Genomic DNA, 19,888 nt, shown 5'->3' with positions numbered 1-19,888 from the left:
GCTGCCGGCACGCACTCACACGGAGCGACGGACACGTCTACCTGCTCACCCGCCCTTCCAACGAGCTCGCACCCTCGGCGCGTGCCCGCGATTCCTCCCTCGCTCCAGCCCCCCCATTCTGCCTCGCTCTCTCGGCTGCCCCCACCCTTTTCCTCTGACACTGGCGTCCGGTCTCCTAGTAACCAGACACGCGCTCTCTGCTCGCCTCACCATCCTTCCTCAACCTCCACGCTACCGCTCCCACAGGTCCGTCGCCTCACCTGAGAAGAGCGCGCATGCGCGCCCTAACATTTTCCCACTCTTAGCCGTCCCCACTCCCTCTTGGAACACCCGCTCTTTTTTTTCCGTGTAGGGCACCCGTGACGGCTTTGGCTCTGTTCTTTATTTCTCCCGCCCCCCTGGCGTAGTTATCATTCCCATATCTACGGGACTCGAGTTAGAGAGAAGGTTTCGTCCGTTACTCCTGGAGCGTGGACTGCCCTTTTCGGCCAGAGTCTGGGCGCGGCGGGAAGCTGCGCAGCCTCCCGAGGTTTCCACCTGTAGCCTCTGCGGGATCCCGCGCAGCCGACTGTCTAGACCGAGGTGAGCGCCCGGGGAGCGCCCGGCAGTCGGTCCTCTCCGCCCGCCCCGCTCCCATCTCGGACGCGACCATGCAGGGCCCCCGCGGTCAGTTCAGAGACGCCCGGGGCGGGGGCTGGCCCAGCCCGAAGCCCAGTCTCGGCTCCGTGATCTCTCTCTTCCAGCCTTCCTGGGTGCGGAGCACTCAGCGTGGCCCCTTTTCTGTCATCGTCTCCCCAATCCCTGCAGAAGGGGAACGGAAAAGGCTGACCCTTTCGTGAAAGCTGCTTTTTATTTTAAAAGGGCGGGGAAAGGGGAGAAATGGTCTGATCTCTTGCTGTGTAATGTTAGAGAAAAACAGAGATCTGTGCTTTCCATCTTTTCATATCTAGGAAATAAGCCCTCATTTAATCATGACCATTATATTAGTCACTGTGGAAAAGGAATTCGTATATTAATTATTTTACAGTTAGAAATTAAGGTGAGAGAAAGAAAATAAGATTGGTCTCTTTGCCTTCCATTTAAAAAAGAGTGCTCTGGGGAAGTAAATGCGTTGATTTCTACCTACCCCCTCATAAGTAACAGAGTCCGTGTTTGAACCATTGTGGTTCCTCTCCCTCTCTCTTTCTTTTTTTCTTTCTCTCTCTCCCTTTTTTTTTTTTTTTTATATAGCTGGGATGATGTCTAAATTTTCCCCGGAGTGTATTTCAGTGTTGGTGAAACAGCTCAAATCTCTTTTTAAAAAGTCAGGTTACACCTCGAAGAGATTGGTAATTCATGTTTTAGAAAGGTGGGTAATAATTTTTATGACATTATATTTTACACCTGTAGATATGAATTTCCATAGGATGTTTCTTCAAAAATGATTATTATAATACAGATACTTCATATGTTCCCAACTTCATAATTATGATTTTTTAGGTGTCTCTATAGTTTTATGTATACACGTATAAGATATACATACGTATGTATATTTTTGTTTTTGTGTAAACATTTATGTTTTTATGTACACACGTTTAAGATATATTTTTATTTATACACATGTTTTTATGTATACACGTATAAGATACATTAATGTATATGCAATAGTTAGATTTTTTTCTTAAGTTTGTTGGTTTTTTTTTGTAATCCAAGTCATCATAGGAGTACTCCTGATCTTCTAGACTGGGGCTTACCAATTGAACTTGGTACCCGTTGAATCCTTCTTGTAAGAATGAAAAACATTTCGACAGTACCAACCTACACAGCCAACAGAATATTCCATCCAGTGTGTATCACATTCTACAACTTCAGTCCTCTCTCCTCTCTACTGAGGGGTGAGGTATATTTTGTCATCAATTCTCTAGAGAAGTGGTTCATTAAGATTCAGCAATATGGATAGTTTAGTATTGTCATTTACATCATTATAGCCAATGGGTACATTTTCACCACTGCCCTTTCAAATAGTGCTAAAAATACTAACTACAGCAGCAAGACAAGATGAGAAAATTAAGTGAATAAGCAAAAACAAAATTATCACTTTTCTAAGGATATATTGGTGTACTTTGAGAACCCTATAGTCAACTAAAAAAAAATTGAAATAATTTCAGCAAAGTTGTAGAGTAAAAATTAAATCCACATAAATTATCAGCATTTCTGTATATTACTAACAAATACCATCAGGAAGAGAAATTCCATTTAAAGTAACTGCAAAATATTTAAAACATTTGAGAATTGACCTGCCAGGGTAACAGGAACAATATGCATACACCTTTAAAAAGCTCTTTACTGTAATATAGACCTAAACAATTGGAGAAACACTGTTTAGATTATGCCAATGCAATAAAAATGAAAATACTACTTTATGTTTCATTCTATGCCAGTTGATTTATCAAAGGATTATAGAGCTAGAAGAAATAATAAAAATTAACCTGAAGGAACAAAAGATTAAGAACATGAAGTAAAATAATGAAAAAAGTAGGAAGGATGGGAACCTAATACCAGATTTCAAATTATTCTAACAAAACAGTAATCATCCAAACAATTTGGTACTGGTTAAAACATAAAGAGGTCACTCAGTACAACAAATTAGGTACCCAACAAGTGTTTGATAAATTTAAATACCATAGATACTAGTATAAGAACTTGTTATTTGACAAAAACTGCTGGGAAAACTGAAAAGCATTGTAGCAGAATTTTAAGTTTAGAACAGCACTTCATACCAAATGTATACATAGCAAATATAAGGTTACATCATAGGTTAGAGAGAAGATAAGGGAAAAATTGCCTTTCAGATCTATAAATAGACCTAATGAGAAAATAAAATGGACAGTTTTGATTATATAAAATTTAAAAGTTTTGGCATAAATCCAGCGTAGCCCAGATTAGAAGGGGGAAAAAAATCTTTGTAGAAAGTTTCATTGATGAAGGTCTCATTTCAAAATATACAAGGAATTGATTCAAGTTTATGAAAATAAGAGCCATTTCTCATGTAATAAATAGTCAAAGCCTATATGAACAGGCAGTTCTCCATGGAAGAAACCTAAACTACCTATAACCATATAAAAAAAAATGCTCCAAATCAGTAAATAGAGAAATGTAAATTAAAGCAACTCTGGAAGTTCTACTTCATATCTGTTAGATTGGCAAACATTGTTTAAAAAATGACATGTTTAAGGGAATGCAGGAAAATAATCTCATTGAGGTACTGTTTGTGGGGCTGTGAATTGATCTAGCCATTCTGGCAAACATTTTGGAATTGTGTCCCAATGGTTACTAAACTGTGCATACTTTTTGACCCAGTGGAAGCCTTTTGGCTTCCCTGCTTCCTTCACCTTTTACATGAAACTCTCATCTTCTACATGAAGTATTTCTTAACCTCTCAATTCTATTGCCTTCCTTCTTTTATTTCCTATTTATCCTGTAAATAGCTTGTTTGTACATAATTGTTTCTTGTCACCCCCACTGGTTTGTGAGCTCCTTGAGGGCAGAGTCTGTCTTTTGCCTTTTTGTATCTCTACTGCTTAGTTAGTGCTTGGCATGTAGTAGGTGCTTAATAAATGCTTGTTGACTGACTAATGGTGATACTAATAATAAGCCTACATTTCAATAATAGGCTTATACTCCAAAGAGATCAAAGAAAGAGGAAAAGGCCCCTTTTTAGCAAGTTGCAAAGAAGTATAAACTAAGGAAGTGCCCATCAGTTGGGAAATGGTTGAACAAATTCTTGTATATGAATGTAATGGAATACTATTTTGCAGAAAGTTGGTTTCAAAGAAACTGAGACAAATGAAAAGCCCAAGAGAGTTTCTGGGCAATAATTAATTTATTAATTAGGCTAGCTGATAATAAATTGATGGTCAGTGGTTTCTGTTTTTTTCTTCTGTTCCTAAAAGTTACATAGGAGTTGTTTCACTTTTTGAAGCAGATCATTTCATCTTCTAGATCAACAAATATTCTAGTTCAACAAATATTTATTAACAAACTATGTACCTGGCGTTACTGTGGGCATTTTTAGAGATAAAACACGATAAAACTGTTCCGTGTCCTTAAGAAGCTGAACTCACTATTAAGGAAACAAACTGTGCCCATAAAGCAAAAAGCAGTGTAAAACAATATATGAATAAATGTCCACCAATCAGTCAACAAGAGTTTATTAACTTCCGGTTATGTGTCAGGCATTGCTAAACCCTGAAAATACCACAAAAAAAAAAAAGTAAAAGCAGCCCCTGCCCACAAGAAGCACACATTCTATTGAGGGAGCTAGCATGTACACAAATAATTGTAGGTTAATAGAAGGTAATTCTAAAGGGGGAAGGCACTAGCAGCTGAGGGCACTAAGAAAGACTTCTGCACTGAGGCTTGAAGGGAGGCAGGAATTTTTAGAGGTAGATGTGAAGGTAGTATATTCCAGGGATGGGGACAGCCAGAGCAAAAGCAGAAAGATGAAAGATACACTGCTGTGTGTGAAGAACAGTAAGTACATCAGTAAAGCTGAATTGTAGAGAGTAGTAATATGTAAGAAGTCTGGAAACAAAGTTGTAAAGAGCTTCAAATCCTAGAGTCTGTCAATAAGCATTTATTAAGCACCTACTATATACCATGCACTGTCTTTAGTGCTGGGGATTCAAAGACTGTCAGAAGCTAGTCTACTATCAAGGAGCTCACAGCCTAATGGTGGAGATAACGTGCAAACAAATATGTACAAACAAGCTACATACAGGATAGATAGGAAGTAATCAACAGAGAGAAGGCACTAGAATTAATAGAGGTTGGGAAAGGCTTCCTGTAGAATGTAAGATTTTAGCTGGAATTTGAAGGAAGCCAGGAAAGGAAAGTCAAGAGGTGGAAACAAGGAGGGAGAGCATTCTGGCCATGGGGGACAGCCAGTGGCAGTGCCCACAGTTGGGAGATGAGTATCTTGTTCAGGCATCAACAAGGACGGTGTCACTGGATTGAAGAGTACATGGGTAGTGGTATATGTAAGAAAACTGGAAAGGTGAGGGGAGAGGCTAGGTTATGAAGAGTTTGAATCCCAAGCAGAGGATTTATATTTGATCCTCAGGGTGATAAGGAACCACTGGAGTTTAGTGAATAGGGAGGTGACATGGTCAGATCTGTGCTTTAGGAAAATTACTGACTGCTAAATGGAAGATGGGCTGGAGTGGGGAATAGTCCAGGCTTAATGAGATGAGGGCCTGCACCAGGGCAGTGTCAAAGGAGAGAAGGGGGCAAAAGAGAGATTTTGCAAAGGTGAAATCAACAGACCTTGGCATCAGGTTGAATATTGGCAGGGGCGGGGGGAGTATGGGAATTAGGAGCAGAGGATGACATCTAGTTTGCCAAGCCTAGGGACCTTGACAGTGATAGGGAGAAGTGGAGCCAAGATGACAAAGTACAGTGAGCATTTCTGTTGAGCTCTCCCAACCCTTAAATAACTTTTAAAATGTGTGTCAAATCAAATTCTGAGTGGGATAACAAAAAATAAGTCAGTGAGACCTTTTCCCAGCCCAAGACAGTTTAGGAAACAGGTCTGTGGACACTGGAGTGGGAGCTGGCCAGGTACACAGCATGGCAGAAGCATCACTGGCTATAGGCTTGGGGAAAGTAGCTGCTATGGCAGCAGGGGCAGCACCAGGAGTTCTCAGCACCTAAGGACAGTTAGGGGACAAAATACTTGGTCAGAAAGAGGTTACAAGGGACCCCTTTGCTAACACTGGACATGGGACTAGGCACCATTTGGCAATTGTGTTGCCCATTAGCCAGTTCTGGATTGCAGAACCAGGCAGAGAGGCGCAGTTTCACTCTGTGATCTAGAGAGGACAGAGGCCCTACTTGGGTAAGGACCAGAGTGAGATAGTGAACAGAACTCTCCCCAGATCACACCTCCTTGAAAGCACCAAAAACCTACAGGCCCCCAAATCTAGCCACAGAAGCTCAGAATAGCCCACCGCAGAAGTGAGTAGAGCCCAACTCCAACATAAAGCCCCAACTCAAGATGTAGGCTGGAATAATTTGCAACAACAAAAAAGGAACCTCATCATAAATAGCTTCCATGGTGACAGGGAAGCTTAAGATACAAACTCAGAAGAAGTTAACAACTTCAAAATATCTAAAAGGAAAGTCTTTTAAAAATGCAGATTGCACACAAGCCCAACAAGAATTTCTAGAAGAGCTAAAGAAAGAGATTTTAAAAGAGTAAAAAATGGTTTTAATAAGAGCGATAGAGAAGAAATTAGGAAAAGAAATGAGAGCAGTGCAAGAAGATGATGAAAAGAAAATTAACAGCTTGGTAAAAAGTGATACAAAATCTCACTGAAGAAAATAATTCCTTAAACATAAGAAGTGGTCAAATGGAAGCTAATAACTCTCTGAGACATCAAGAAACAAAGTCAAAAGACTGACAATATAGAAGAAAATAAGAAATATCACATCAAAAAAAACTGACCTGGAAAATAGATCAAGGAGAGATTAAGAATTCTTGGACTACCTGAAAGCCATGATCAAACAAAGAACCCTAGGAATGCGGAAACAGACCAGTCCTGCCTGCTATGCCAATGGTACTTTAATTCTGCCTTCTCTTATGGGAAGTAATAGGTAAAAGATAGGTGGAAGAAAGATTAGGGAAAGGAAACCGTCTACTTGTTTCTTAAAGTAAAAAGTCAGAGAACAGAATCAACTCAACTTTAATAATCTGGGTCAAATATTAGAATATTTTAGTGATAAAGAGAAGATACTTCAAAGCTGAATAGCTAACAGAGGCTAATTCAGATTTCAGAAGTTTAACAAAGAACGTCACTGAATGTTTCTGGGACTGTTAACATATCTATAAAATGACTAGTTTAGACTGGATTATTTGCAAAGTCTCTTCCATCTCTAAGTCTATGATCCTTTTAAAATCTTTCACAAATCTTTCCAAATTTTTTTTATCTCAGATGCATATTTATCAACCTGTAAGTAATTATTAAGCTCCTCCTATGTGCTAGGCATTGCATTGTGCTTAGGACCCTATTCTACTGTGCTTAAAGTTCTCTTCAGTAAATGCAAGCTTTGATTTGATTGGGTGAGATAACCTTTGGAACTATTTTTAGTAATTTTATCTATTTAGGAAACTCCAACTGGTCTGTTTCTGCATTCCTGGGGCTCTGGGGGTTTAAGTGACTTGTTCAGAGTGAGACACATATGTCAAGGATTAGTCTTGAACCCAAGTATTTCTTGCTCCAAGGCCACCCCCCTATCCAATGTGCCAGGATGCCTCTCACCCTTTTTTGTTTTTCAGTAGGTCCATATAAATTTTGCTTTTCTACTGATTCATGCTTATTTTATCCACAGATCAAAAAAAGTACTTCATACTTATGTAGAATTTTAATATTTTAATCATTTAAGAGCTTGAGTTACTTGAAGTAAACTTTTAGTAACGATTATAAGTACAGCTTGTCATTTTCCCAAGGTCCTAGGTATGTGATAAGAAATACTGAATATCTTAGTAGTGAAGATGTAAAAAATAAAAAAAACATTTGAAATACTAATTATGCAGAAAGTAATTCCCTAGAATTTGTAGTTCAACCCAGAAATGGTGTCTGGAAAGATTGTTAAATATTTATGATTGGGTAAATTATACCCAAGGAGTACCTAATTAGGTTTCAACTCACTGAGGAACTCTGAGGTAGCTTTAGTAATTTATTTTGTTCTTCTCTGTAATGCCTTAAAATGGACTTAATCTTAATTGGTCTCAGTGTTTTGAGAATACTGAACATTAATTCCAGTATTCTCTTTCTATCAATAGTGTCCATCTTTGTGTATACATTTGGAAGAATAGGTTTTCAAAGCTAAAATTTTATTTGAAAATTTTCAAAAATAGTTGCATATCACTTCTGCACAAAATAAGATTAGAGTATTAAGGTGTGATGTATCTTGTTTTACTATACTGTGAGTTTGTTGAGAACAAGAACCATTGTTGGCATACTGCAGAGAGTCTAGGACAATGTTTTCCATAAACCAAGTGTTTTTTTTTTTGGGGGGGGGGGTAGATTGTTCACTCATCTCAGTTGTGTTTTATCCTTTATGACTCCATTTGAGGTTTTCTGGGCAAAGATACTGGAATGGTTTGCCATTTCTTTTTCCATTAGATAACTTCTGATTGCCTAGCAAAAGGTAAGTGATTAATTAGACAGTGTCTGAGGCTGGATTTGAACTCAGGTCTTCCTGACTCCAGGCTCAGTGTTCTATCCACTGAGCTACCAGATGCCTCCAGTAAGTGCTCAATAAATATCTATTGAATGAATAAATTATTTTATAACACGAATTAATGGCATTCAGAATTATAAAATCAGTGTGCTACCTTGCTACTTTTTGAAAAGTGACTTGAAATTAACACTTTGGTGGTTCATATGCATTAAAAAAAAGTTTCCAGAAGAATTTGAAAAACTTAAGAACCAGGAACCAAAATGGTAGATTAGGGGCAGCTACCCAGCTGAACTCTTCCAATATTCCCCTCTAAACAACTTTAAAATAACACTTCAAATCTAATTTTGGAGTGACAGGACCAAGGACAGGGTGAGACATTTTTTCAGCAGGAGAAGTTTGTGACATAAGGGTGGAGGCCTGTCCAGAGCGCACACACACTATGGCTATAGCACCTTTCAGGAGCTCTCACCCCAGAGATGATGATGAGATCAAACAGTAGGTCAGAAAGATTACAGGGAACCCTGTGCTCTTACTAGGCACAGCTGGCACTGATTGACAACTCTGTTGCCCATATGAAATTCTCAGTTGCAGTTCCAGGGCACAGAGGAGAGCTGGGGATTGATCACAAGGGAGTAGGGGTCCTGGTCGCAGTTCCAAAGCAAAGAAAAGATCTAATGCTTGTGGCTGCAGGGGACCAGGGACCTTTCCTGGGTAAAGAACTGAGTATAGACCAAGAGCAATGACCGTAGCTCTCCCAGGATCACACCGCCTTGCAGACCCCACCCCCACCCCTCAACTAGCTCTGGAAACAGCAGCACCAAAAAGCCTAAAGCTTGAGACAGTGCCTCCCTGCCCGTAGGTGAACAAAGCCCAACTTTAATATGCAGTTCAAAGTTAAGAAGTAGGCTGGAAAAACAAATGAACAACAACCAAAAAAGGAATTTGACCATAAAAAGCCAATTTGGTGGCAGGGAAGACCGAGACATAGAAGAAGACAACAATGTGAAAATAGCCATGAACAAAGCCTCAAAAAAATGCTAACTGGACCCAAACCTAACAAGAATTCCTGGAAGCATTAAAAAAATGAATGGTAGAGGAAAAATTGGGAAAATAAATTAGAATGGTACTAGAAAATTATAAAAAGAGAATTAACAGCTTGGTAAGAGAGGTACAAAATCTCACTGAAGAAAATAACACTTTAAAAAACAGAATTGGTCACTTAACCCTAATTACCCTGCCTTCGCCCCCTGCAAAAAAAAAAAAAATAGAATTGGCCTAATGATAAAATTCCCAGAAGTGTAAAGAACTCCTTAAAAAGCAGACTTTGCTAAATGGAAAAAGAGGTTTAAAAAAATTCACTGAAGAAAGCAACTCCTTAAAAATCAAAATTGGGCAAGTGGAAGCTAATGACTCCATGAGACATCAAGAAACAATAGAACAAAGTCAAAACAGTGAAGAACTAGAACATGTGAAATATCTCATTGGAAAAACAACTGACTTGGAAAATAGATCACGGCAAGATAATTTAAGAATTATTGAACTACCTGAAAGCCATGATCAAAGAAAGAGCCTAGATACCATATTTCAAGAAAGTATCAAGGAAAATTCTGATATTTTAGATCCAAAGTATAAAATAGAAATTGAAAGAATCCACCAATCACCTCTTGAAATAGATCCCAAAATGAAAACTCCTGGGAATATTACAGCCAAATTTCAGAGCTCCCAGGCCAAGGAGGAAATACTGCAAGCAGCCAGAAAGAAACAATTCAAATACCATGGTGTAACAGGATTCACAAGATTAGTGGCTTCCATGATAAAGGAATGGAGGGCTTGGAATATGATATCCTGGAAGGCAAAGGAACAAGGATCACAACCAAGAATAATTTACTCAGTAAAACTGTGTATAATCCTTTGGAGGAAAAAAAAATTGCTATTTAATAAAATAGAAGGCTTTCAAACATTCCTAATGAAAAGACCAGAGTTGAATAGAAAATTTGACATTGAAACATAACACATAAGAGAAGCATGAGAAGGTAAACATGAAAGAGTAATCATAAGGGACTCAATAAAGTTAAACTGTTTATATTCCAAAGGGGAAGATGATACATGTAACTCCTAAAACCTTTATCATTATTAAAGCAGTTAAAAGGAGTTTCCATAGACAAGAGGGCATAGTTGTGAGTCAGTTATGTTGAAATGATCTCCAAAAAAATGAAGGCGGAAAAAGGCATGGTGTAGGAGAAGGGGGGTAAGGGAGAGGTAGAATGGGGAAATTTTGCTCCTATAAAAGAGCTCAAGGAAGGGCCTGTACAATGGAGGGAAAAATAGGAGGGGAGGGAAGGCAGCAAGTGCTACCTTGCTACTTTTTGAAAAGTGACTTGAGATTAACACTTGGTGGTTCATATGCATTACAAAAAGGTTTCCAGAAGAATTTAAGAACCAGGAGCCAAAATGGTAGATTAGGGGCAGCTACCCAGCTGAACTCTTCCAATATTCCCCTCTAAACAACTGTAAAAAACACCTCAAATCGAATTTTGGAGTGACAGGACCAAGGACAGGGTGAGACATTTTTCCAGCATAATAAAACCTTGAACCTCAAGCATCAGAATTGGTTCAAAGAGGGAAGAATATTTTTACACACTCAGCTGAATATAGAAAAGTAACTTACCTAATAGGGAGGGGAAGGGGATGAGTAAGGGGGGAGAGATGGTAAAAGTGAGGGCAGATTAAGGGAGGCAGTGGTCTGAAGCAAAACAGACTTTTGAGGAGGGACAGGATAAAAAGAGAAGAAACAAAAAAAATGAGACAGAGGAAAATACATAGTAATCATAACTAAATGTGAGTGGGATGAGCTAGCTCATAAAACAGTAGCAGATGGCAAAATGGATTAGAAACCAGAATCCAACAATATATTGTTGTATTAGGAGGGCAGAGTTTATAATCTCAAAGAGGATCATAAACATGTCTGAAAGGTTCGGAACCGCCGGATATAAGAAACTCTCAAAGTAGAAGGCAGAAGAATCAAAACATATATTTAGGCTCCACAGTAACCAACCCATGAACCAGCAACCCCATTTTGATATATTGATCAAAAGCTTCCAGGCCCAATAAGTACGCCTTGAAAGAGTAACCAGGAGGCTACAGAGAAGCATGATTGTGTAAAGCAAAATCATGCTTCCCCCTCTATGGTAAAAAGATTACCCACTGGCCTGAAGTCTTTGTTCAGCTTCCTCCCGTAGGTCAGCTCTGCTACTGGCAGCTCCTGCTTCAGCTGTGGCTGTCGCTGTGGCTATAGCTGCGGCTGTGGCTGTAGCTGTAGCAGCCTCTGGCTCCAACGGGAGCTGCTTTTAACCATCCAGAGCTGCTTTTAACCATCCAGCTTCTGCGGGGGTGTAAGGTACACCGGGGAAAGCACAGGTTCTTTCAATCTGCTTAAGCAAGGTGAAGGGGTTGACCGGGAAAGCACAGGTTCTTTCCATCAGCTTAAGCAAGGGAAGCAAGGTGAAGGGGCCGACAAGCTTACTCCAGTCCAACATACAAACAGCATTCAGTTCAGGGGAAAAAGCCAAACTAGTCAAGGGCACTTGTTAACTAAGTGCTAAGGAGTCCATTTTTGGTTGCCAATACAATTGTTTACAAGAGACATACTTGAAACAGAAAGGCACACCCAGAGTTAAAATAAAGGTCTGGAGTAGAATCTAATATGCATCAGCTGAACTAAAAAGGCAGGAGTAACAATCATGATGATCTCAGACGAAGCAAAAGCAAAAACTGACCTAATTGAAAGAGATAATCAGGGAAAACTACATTCTGTTAAAAGGCGTCATAGACGATGATATAATATTAAAAAATTTTACACTGTTTCTCTGGAGAATGCCTCATTTCTCAAATAGATACTGAGTATAGAACTAAGCCAAATGTATAAAAATAACAACTGTTCCCCAATTGATAATAAAGGGATATAACCAGGCAGTTTTCAGAATAAGAAATCAAAGCTATCTGTAGTCAAAATAACCTATATCACTTTCGATTAGAGAAATGCAAATTAAAACAACTCTGAGAAATCACCTCACACCTCTCAGAAATGACAAATGCTGGAGGGAATGAGGGAAAAATAGACGAATGAACTGTTGTTGGGGTAGTGAACTGCTTCAACCATTCTGGAGTAAATTTTAAACTATACTCAAGGGGCTATAAAACTTTGCATACCTTTTGACCCAGTAATACCACTACAAGGTATGTATCCCAAAGAGATCAAAACAAAAAAATCTTTATAGCAGCTCTTTTGTGGTGGCAAAGAATTGGAAATTTAGAGGATGCTCATCAAATGGCGAATGGCTGAACAAGTTGTGGCATATGATTGTGATGGAGTACTATTGTCCTTTAAGAAATGATGAGGGCGTGGTTTCAGAAAAACATGGCAAGAACTATATGAACTTATGCAACATGAAATGAGAACCGGTAACAGCAAGGTTGTAATGATCATCAACTATGAAAGACTTGGTTACTCTGATCAATACAATGATCCAAAACAGTTCCAAAGAACTCATGATGAAAAAAATGCTATCCACCTCCAGAGAGCCAACTAATGAACTCTGGGTTCAAACTCAAGTATAATTTTCTCACTTTCTTTATTTTTCTTGCTTTTTAAAAAATATGGTTATTACAGAAATATGTTTTGTATGACTTCACATGTATAATTGATACATTGTTTGCATCTCAGTGGGTGGGGCAGGGGTGGAAGGGAGGGAGAGAATTTGGAACTCAAAATTTAAAAAGAAAATCATGTTCAAATAAATAATAAGTTAAAATGTTAAACAAATTTTAAAAATAACTTATGAACCTTCCCAAAAGGAAAATGTAACCTCGTAAATATTGATAAGTGGGGAGGAGTAATTTCTTTCTATAATTCTGTATGACAACCATGACATTACATTCCTTCCAATTTTATATTATGTCTTAAGCATACATGGCAAGTAATTAGTACTAGCTTTTGGCATTTTCATTGGTTTCCTTTCAACTAGGAGTTTTTCAGTGATCAAGTTGAAGAAAAATTTTTGAGCATTGCCTTTCAACTATATAGAAATTTTCTTGGCAATTTTTTTTTCAGACTTTGAAGATATTGTCCCAAAATGGGATTCTCTCTTAGTAAATCTGCTACTCAAGTGTCTGCTATACACAGTGATTCAAAAGTGGAGGATCATTTAATCCGAAGGACTGAGAAAACCAGTTTAAGACCAGTGACTCAATTATTTCAAAATACCAGAAAAATAAGATTAGAAGATACAATTCAAGGAGAAAACTTTACACCCAATGAAGAGACTGGCACAGAATCTCATTCAGGAAAAGCACTAAGTCCTGTGACATATGTTAAAGAAAGAGATGGACTAGAAATGATAGATGTGGAATGAGGCTGTGTCTACATTATTAACAAACAACCCCTTTGATTAATTGGTGAGTCAAACTGCCTAATTTTATTTGTAAACTTGAAAAAATGGAGAGTTTTACTAATTCTTATTTGCTACTTTGACACAATGTACTGAATTTATTTTTCTTGGTAACAAAAAGATGACTAAAAGCCTCTTTGAAGAAAAAGCTTTCCACTAGTTGAAGCAGATAGATCCAGTGCTGTATTGTGCCTTTGTAAAGTACTGGGGTTTTGCAGTAATGGTGTTTAAATACATAAGACTAGTTTGATCTTAATATCTACTATTTTAGCATCTAGTAGTATCTTTTTTCCTGACCCCTAATTATGAAAATATTATTTTATAGAATTTTTAATAATTTATAGGAAGGTTAATTACTGATCTGTTTTATCTTTGTTACCAAAAAATAGTTTAGAGTTTCTGAGTAGCAAAACACCTACCTAGGCAAATATACTTGATTGATTAAAAAGTATAATATGCTTTCAGTGTTTTACACAATTTCAAGTATATATGTTGCCCATGAACATTGAAATTTCATTAGTTTCCTTACCATTCTCCAGTACTTGAGGGTGACAGTAAAGAAAGCTTACAGACTCCCCAAAATGGAGCTAGATAGTCTTTACAAATGACTTGTAACCTTTGGAGTCCTTTAATTAAATCTTCTCTTGAAGGTGATTTTTCCATGTTTGATTTATTGAACAATTTATTTTAAAGTGATACACTGACAAGTTTTAAGATGTTAAATTTTTACCTTGTAGCTACTGCCATTTTGTACCATCAATATGTGGTGCTAGATATAAGAAACACTTATAGGTGTAAAACAAAACAAAACACCATTTTATTTTCTATGCCAGTCAGTTGCTATTCTGTAGTAGCTTAGCCACAGGAGTATTGGCTCAAGTAATATTATGTCAAACCAGAACAGTTTGTTTCAGATATAAAATGCTTTATTGATATTTATTTTCTTCATGTTTTATGTATATTATAATGTACCAGTAACTGCTTCAAATGTCTAGTTTAAATAGTCTGCCTCTGGACAATAAAAATAAGTCATTAGCATTTGCTTGTGGGGTAAAAAAAAAATAGTGCTCACAAATCATGAAAAGAGGAAATGGGTAAATGAAGCATAATCAGTGGTATTAAGCTAGTTAGAGTGTTAAAAATAATCATGCTAAAAATAACACAAGCCAGCAGTTAGATGCTTTGTGTATTATCAAGGATAATTTAAAACAAAACTTCAGTGGTAAACCGTAACTAAGAAAATGGCTTAATCAAGAAAGAAATTTTTAGCCATCATGGGTTCACTGAAATGTGGTTTTGAAAGTACTGTTTACTTTAGGAAGGGGAGAGAGATTACTAGAATTGTAGGATTTATGGAAGAGCCCTTAGAGATAATCTGAGTCCAGCCTCCTCAAGTAATAGATGAGGAAACCAAGATTCAGAAAGTAGAAATGACTTGTCCAAGGCCATACAATGAACATGCAGTGATTTAAGTCCAGAACTAAACTGGAAGAAAAGAGTAGGTACAATGCTCTTTTAATCGCCCCAGACTTTTTACTATCATTATTCTGCCAATGGTGTATGACTGCAAGTTACAGACTACTGTAGTCTCCAAAGAACTAAAAAACTGTAGCACTCTGAGAGCAATTGAGAGGTATGTGGTTGGTATGAGTAGACGACACCACCTAACAGGGAACTAAAAAAAAATTAAAACTAAGCAAAGGAGTGAAAACAGAGGAGAAAGAAGTGAGCCTGTTGTGTAAGCAGCTGAGAAGACAAACATAACATCAAAGAACTAGGATCCAAATAACAGGATTTACTCACCCTATCACCAGACAAAGCTGGAATGTGATTTCCCACATGAATACTCCATTGGGCTCCAGTGGAGATGGCTCGGAGAAACTGCGGCTGTCCTCAAGGTTGGACTTGAGATGGGGCATTCAAGTGACAGAAAGTGTATGATTTCCTCCATTGCAGCAACCTTAGGCAAGATGGAGGGAACAAAAGGTTTGACTCCATAAATAAAATTTACATCCTCTTAATGTAACAATAAGAGTAAAGGTAAGAGTGAAAAGAAGAATTCTGTGATTATGGTTACAAATATTGAATGAGCAAGGAGTGGATAGAGTGGGTAATCTTAAGTGTCACTCCTATTATCTGAGAAATGTGGGAAAGAGAGAAAGAGGCAAACATTAAAAAAGAAGGAAAAAACTACAGAATTAGTTGAATCAACTTAGAAGCTAGAAGCTGGATTATCACAGGGCATGTGTTGGGTTGCTTATAAGGAAAGAGTGGAAGTTGTAAGCATACACAGAAAACTAGAGTTAATTAAATTAATAGACAAACTGAAGTTTATGTGTCTGGGTTTGGGGGGTGGGGCGGGGAGGTGTCAGCAAATCTTGAATTGGACTACCATACTACATTGACTTCTTGCTTGGACCAGGTCTTCTGATTCTAAATCAGTGCTGTTTCCATTAAATCAAGCTGTTAGGTTGTAAACTATTTGATAGGAGAGTTGGTGTTAGATCTAACTTTTTTACCCTATATTTAACAATGCTTTTCATATTAAGCACTTAATATTTAATTTGATTGAATAAAACACCTAGCATTACTTTGCTAAGAATAGAATTACAAAGATAGAACACAGACCTTGTTCTGAAGCTTATAATATGGGAGAGTGGATAAACATAACTGTGTGTATGTGTGTGTGTGTGTATCATACATGTACTTGATGTCATGCTTATTTTGTAAAAAGTAAACTTTTCTTACAAAGGAGAGATTCTGAGTAAAGTGCTATGAAATATTTTCAAAGGGACAAATCATTCCTTTGTGGTTGGTAGGAAGGGGAGAGGTAAGAGATTAGTGAAGAATCTCTAGAAATAGCATCTAAATTGGGCCTAGGAGTTGAGATTTAGGGTGAGCAAGCATGTTGTTGAGTCACTTCCAGGCATGGGGGTGGCATGAGGAAAGGTATAAAGGCAAGAGATGGCATGATTAGAATGGGGGGTGGTTGCACGTTTTGGCCAAAATATGAGAGAACAGGTTAGAGCCAGATTTTGGAGGATTTTGATTTGAGGCTCAGGAGTTTAAGGCAATGAAAAGCCATTAGAGGTTTTGAATAAAAGAGCTCTAAGAGCTTGGAGAGGTGCATTAGGAATATTGCTGGGTTAGTGAAGATAGGTAGTATTTGGTAATAAAGATGAATTAGAGAAGGACTGATTAAGAGGCTGTTAAATAGTCTAGGTAAAAGGACATGAGGTACAGGCTATTTGAAGCAGTTATAAAAAGGAATAGATTGAAGATATATTGCTAAGGAAGAATTGATAGGGCTTGGCAACTCATTAGATGTGAAAGAGTCACAAATAATTTTAAGATTCTGAATCTATGTGGCTATACAGATGATGATACAGTCAGTCAACATTTATTAAGTGCCTACTGTGTGTCAAGCACTGTGTTAAGCTATACACAGAAATAGAAAAGTTCTGGGGAAGGCTAGGTCTTGCATGAAGAGAGTCCAATTTGGCACACATTAAACTGGAGATAGCTAGCAGACAGTTGAAAATATGAGACTATATATCTGAGGAGAGACTGTATTTGAAAGTCAGTGTATGGATGTGATCATTAAAATCATGGGATTAGATGAGATTGAGTGTAGAAAGAGCAGAAAATAAGGTCTACTGTACCTTGAGGGATTATTCCATTTATGGAATGGGAAGTAGGAAGTTAAGTGGTTAGATAAGCCAAGGGAAGAGCAGGTAGGTAATGAATGCTGCACAGCATTCAAATAACAATAACAACAAAAAAATCCATTGGATTTAATAAGGATGGCATTAGGGGCAGCTAGATGGTGAAGTGAGTAGAGCACCAGCCCTGGAATGAGGAGGACCTGAGTTCAAATCTGACCTCAGACTCTTGACACACTTCCTAGCTGTGGGACCTTGAGCAAGTCACTTAACCCCAATTGCCCTGCCTTCCCCCCTCCAAAAAAAAATGATGGCATTAGAGACCTTGGAGAGAACTATTTCAGCTGCTTATTGGGTATACACGACACATTCTAGAGAGCTGGATGAGAATGAAGTGGAGGAAATGGAGGCAGGAAAAAGAGACTAAGAATTTGACTATAAGAGGAAGGAAAAGGTAATGAATGAAAAAGCTTACTGTGTACAAAGCAGTGTGCTAAATGATAGGTATACAAATAGAAAAACAAGCTAGTTTCCACCTTCTAGGAGCTCACATTCTAATCGGGGGAACTAACACATAGGATGGCTCAGCTGCAAATTAGATGGAAATGTCCCATGGTCTTCAGGTCACAGTGGCAAAGAAGATGGTATGCATTTTCTTTAATTTTCCATTACTAGAACCATACCTGCTTCTGTTACTGAATCATTTGACAGTGCCAAGCACTTTGGTGGTGAGAACTTCAATATCCTGGTCTTCAGTGCCTGGAGCAGCTAGGTGGTAAAGTGGATAGAGCACCGGGGATGGAATCAGGAAGACATATCTCCCTGATTTCAAATGTGGCCTCAGACACTTCCTAGAGTGTGACCCTGGGCAAGTCACTTAACCCTTTTTGCCTCAGTTCCTCATCTATAAAATGAGCTGGAGAAGGAAATGGCAAATCACTCCAGTATATTTGCCAAGAAAATCCCAAATGGGGTCACAAAGAGTCAGTCATGACTGAAAAACTACTGAACAACGAAAAAAGTCTGGAGTACCTGCAGCTGCCATGTTGCATCTCTCAAGGGCTTATTCCCTGGCTGGTAGTTTTGAGGCCTGGACTGAAATCAAATCCTATAATCTCAGGAATGCTACTATTCCATCCAGGTCTGAGGGGAAGGTTTGGTGGTGGTTTGTCTTGCTCCCTGTTGTCTCTCCCTAATGATGCTGCCTTGACTGCTAGGTTGGCTGACTTGCCATGTGGATGGCAATTGGTAACTTAAAGGACAAAGATAAGATATTTTTAGAATAGGAGAAAACATTCATAGATTTAGGGAAAGGACCCAGTAAAGCTCCTTCGGTATGGTTTTCTCCACTGGAATCAAGAGATACATGTACGTGACAGAAGATGATTGATGGAGCAAAGTAAGTATTGAAAGGGATTGGATGAAATGGGAATGGGAAAGGGCTACCGCTTTCTTTGAGGCTGCCAGATCAGGGAGGTAATTGAGAGGGCTAGTATTGGAGTTGGTGTTGGTTAGCTTTAATTTGGTTAACTGGAGACCAATTTAGGTTAAATGTCATAAAATTTTCTTCCTCGAGCATTGTTCTGCCCATATCTGCTAGCTGGGTACTCTGGGCTTAAGTCTGTCACATCCAGGAGCCGGCAGAAGATTGACTAAAGGCTTCAAAAGAATTTTACTCTATAATTTTAATTATTTTTCCCTAGAAAAGCTATTTACAGGCGAGGCCCTAAAGGTAAAAACCTGGTCGACTACTAGTTGACTGGCTGGGGCTGATTTGCATAGGTAAAGGGCGGTCCCTTCCAGCTCTCAACACAAATAAATCACTGGTCCTTTTATAACTAGAGACTTACTTTTGGTTACAGTGTTGCAAGTCCTAATGCCTTCAGCTACCCGTCATTGGAGTCAGGAGGAATCCTTGAGACATGACATCCCTAAGGTCATACAAATTAGTAACCTGGCCCTTAAGATTCGGCGTGCAGGTGCTCTTTTTACCACATCACGCGGCATTTTTAATCCAGGCCACGTCAAACCTGCCTTTCATTCCAATATTCCCGGGGGTTCTGTATCATTTTTGTGTCCCATAGATTTCCTTAGGTAGACAGGTTAGGCCAATGGACTCCCCAGAATCATGTTATTTTAAACCCATTAAATAAACTACATAGGATTACAAAGGGGACCAATTCTATTAGAAGTTATCAAAATATTTTCCACATGTTCCCAGACGCCAGGCCGAGGATTCGTGCTGTAGAGTATTGCAGCCACGGATCCCGGGCCCCAGCTCCTCCCCCTCCCTCTAGGCGGCCCCAGGAGGGGCCAGAGCAGAGGCGGGTGAGGCCAAAACCCGTACCGGGCCTGGGCCACGGGGTCCCTGTCCCAGCTCCTGCCTCCACACAAAAGGGTCTTTACCACATTCGGCCCCTACTACCGAGACGGCTGTAGGTTGGGGGGCCTGCTTCCCCGGGCCTTCGAATCTCCAGTGTCGGGGGATAGGGAGGGCGGTACCTCCGCATTCGAAGGGGCAGGAAAGGCGGAGCCTTCGGGGGCGAGGGCGGGGCC

General features: G+C 39.0%; 1 protein-coding gene across 1 annotated transcript; it reads left to right on the top strand.

Annotated features, from left to right (window-relative positions):
* The first annotated feature begins 511 nt into the window (after positions 1-511).
* C2H2orf15 (chromosome 2 C2orf15 homolog) lies at positions 512-13,957 on the top strand. Its single transcript, XM_036747564.1, has 2 exons — positions 512-582; positions 13,334-13,957. The coding sequence occupies exon 2, from the start codon at positions 13,356-13,358 to the stop codon at positions 13,632-13,634; it is 279 nt and encodes a 92-aa protein (XP_036603459.1). The 5' UTR covers positions 512-582; positions 13,334-13,355; the 3' UTR covers positions 13,635-13,957.
* The last annotated feature ends 5,931 nt before the right edge of the window (positions 13,958-19,888 follow it).

Source organism: Trichosurus vulpecula, chromosome 2, assembly GCF_011100635.1.
Source record: "Trichosurus vulpecula isolate mTriVul1 chromosome 2, mTriVul1.pri, whole genome shotgun sequence".
NCBI classification, from domain to species: Eukaryota; Metazoa; Chordata; class Mammalia; order Diprotodontia; family Phalangeridae; genus Trichosurus; species Trichosurus vulpecula.
Note: the sequence above shows the minus strand (reverse complement) of the source record. Positions and strands in the feature narration are given on the sequence as shown.